At 40.2% G+C, this 2,330-nt stretch overlaps 2 protein-coding genes across 2 annotated transcripts; both read right to left on the bottom strand.

Moving 5' to 3' along the window:
• Window positions 1–751: 751 nt before the first annotated feature.
• On the bottom strand, window positions 752–1,119 carry PG994_002494 (uncharacterized protein; the record flags this gene model as incomplete). Its single annotated transcript, XM_066853903.1, is given in 2 exon segments — window positions 752–1,049; window positions 1,061–1,119. The coding sequence occupies 2 exon segments, from the start codon at window positions 1,117–1,119 to the stop codon at window positions 752–754; spliced, it is 357 nt and encodes a 118-aa protein (XP_066719758.1).
• A 3-nt stretch (window positions 1,120–1,122) lies between these two features.
• PG994_002495 (uncharacterized protein) lies at window positions 1,123–2,001 on the bottom strand (the record flags this gene model as incomplete). The annotated part of the gene is made up of 4 exons (XM_066853904.1): window positions 1,123–1,376; window positions 1,416–1,548; window positions 1,596–1,655; window positions 1,939–2,001. Coding segments are annotated over 4 exons (510 nt in total), but the record flags the coding sequence as incomplete, so codon positions are not given.
• Between the last annotated feature and the right edge of the window lie 329 nt (window positions 2,002–2,330).

Genomic DNA, 2,330 nt, shown 5'->3' on the forward strand with positions numbered 1-2,330 from the left:
AGGCGTCTCCCGCTTTTAACAGAGTCGGAACATAATATCGATAGCGTGAATATATAACTCTAGTATATCTTTAAAAGTGAGCACTTCCGGTTAAAAAAGGAACGCCTCAGCCAGCTCTACGCGTTCGGGGATTTGGAGGTCGATCTCTGGCTACCAGGCTTCCTCCAGTTCCACCAATTCTTCCTCACCTACGGCCTACCTCTCAATATCCCACGTAGGCCTGTTATAAAAGAAGTATTGCCGGTACTGCTCCTTAACGTTACTTACGCGTTACGCTTGTTTCGTTCTAATACTCCTTAACAGGACTCGGATTTCCTCCTTATTTTCTTGTCCTTTATATCGATACCGGCCATCTTTAAGAATCTCTCCTCGTTACTTTAATACTTCAATCTCGGGATCCGGCGGCAAGGACTCCCAAACTTACTTAGGGACCATTTTTCTTCGAGCCCGTAAGTCACGCGTCATCCCGACATAAGTAAATAGGTTAATTAGAGCGTCTTCTATTAGCTCGTCCAGAAAAGCGTTCTATATATTAAATTCGATGTTCTCGTTAATATACGCACTATTGAACGTAGCCCATTTAAAATTATGGCGTAGCGCCTAATCCCGCATAACGTCAGGGGCCTTTCCTACCTAATTTTAATATAAACAGTAAATAAACACTAAACTAGGACTTACTATTCATAACGTTAACATTACCTCTTCGGAAGGCCTTTAATATAATAGGTTCTTTATTCCTTATATTAAGACTTTATCGTTTTAGGTTATCACGAAGCTTGTAATACCGAACAACGTCATCTCCTACACAGAAAACCGGCCGCTTTAGCCACTCTTTCTTCCATCGAAGGGCTGTGCACTTAACCGGGCCCGAGTTCTTAACTTGGAAGACCCGCCGGACAGTCGTTAAGCTTAGGGTATTAAAGGCGTCGTCGCAGAGGGCTAAGTAGATAATCACTATAATAAAATTAAATATTAATTTGCGCGTTATAATAAACCAGAAGATCGTGCTAAATAAAACATCAGGTTTAATTCCGAAATTATCGCAATAACTGACACTCACGGCTTCGGGTTATTATCTATTCCCTTGTAGTGTATAAATTTCATAGCCATAAAGAACATGTCTTAGCCGGTCTCTAGGTGGCGTACCACCATAAGTCGAATATCTTCGTAGCATAACGCTTTCGGGCGACCACAATCAGTAGTCTCACGGGCCAAGATATTATCGAGCAGCTGAAACTCGTCTAGTGCATGGTTATTATCCTTATTCGAGCTAGTTAAGCATTTAAAAGCAAACAGATCTTCCCAAGATCCATCCGATAGCTTAGGTGTCTCGTTATCTACGAGCTCACCAGGTCGTGCTCCTATGTATGCCAGAGCTTAGTATATACTAAAGAGATTGATACGTTAACGCTCACTTGCGAAAACGCCGTCGTCATAGGCGATACTAAAAACTAAAAGAGCGAAAACACCGTTAGAATTCACGACTGGTTTACCATCAATATTTAGAGGACGGAGCTTAAAAAGAGGTACCAAGGTAGCGTTATACCACTACGAAACTATTAATAACTAGAAGTGCTTATTTATAACTTACATACCTTAAAAATCTCCTTATTATTGTTCGTATTAATATGGCGGCTATTAACGCTTATATAGAGCTACTTGTACTAACGATAGTACTCCTAAGATATGCCCCATAACTTAATCCGGTAAGTCTCACACATGTAATAGAAAGTCTATTACGGCTGCTCGGTCAGCTTGTTCAAGGACGACCTTCTATAGCCCGTTCACGATATCGCGATAGAAGCTATCCCGTTAGTCAGCGCTATATAGCTAATTAGGGAAAGGGACGAGTCTTATATTTTCTATTTATATAAAATTCTTATTATATTAATCTTGGTTTTATTAGCCTATACCGGCTTTAGAAAACGGACTTCTTACAGTTACTTCCGAAGTGCTGCATGCTGCGTCGCCGTTAAGGACTTCGGGCCTTTCGAAACTCGATTCTATTGTTTACGGTGGATAAACTCATTTACAAAACCTTGGTAAAGGCCTTATAAAACGGGTCGAGAACGAGTTAGCGCTATCTTTAAACGTAATAGTTTATTAATAAATTATTAATTTAGGCTTAGTAGCCTGGAATACGTACTCCCGGCTCGTTCTTATAATTTAATTAGGGGAAAGCAAGTAATAAGAAGGGGATTAATCGAACTTACTAATAAGGTAAGTAGGGTATAAATTAAGCGGCTACGCCTATCTAATTAGCCTAGACCTTATAAAATAGGGCTATATACTTAGTACACGGGAGCAACCACTAACCATTTATTACCTCG

The sequence above is a fragment of the Apiospora phragmitis genome (assembly GCF_038363925.1).
Source record: "Apiospora phragmitis strain CBS 135458 chromosome Unknown utg000003l:1.0-2676785.0:1.0-2680665.0, whole genome shotgun sequence".
NCBI lineage: Eukaryota > Fungi > Ascomycota > Sordariomycetes > Amphisphaeriales > Apiosporaceae > Apiospora > Apiospora phragmitis.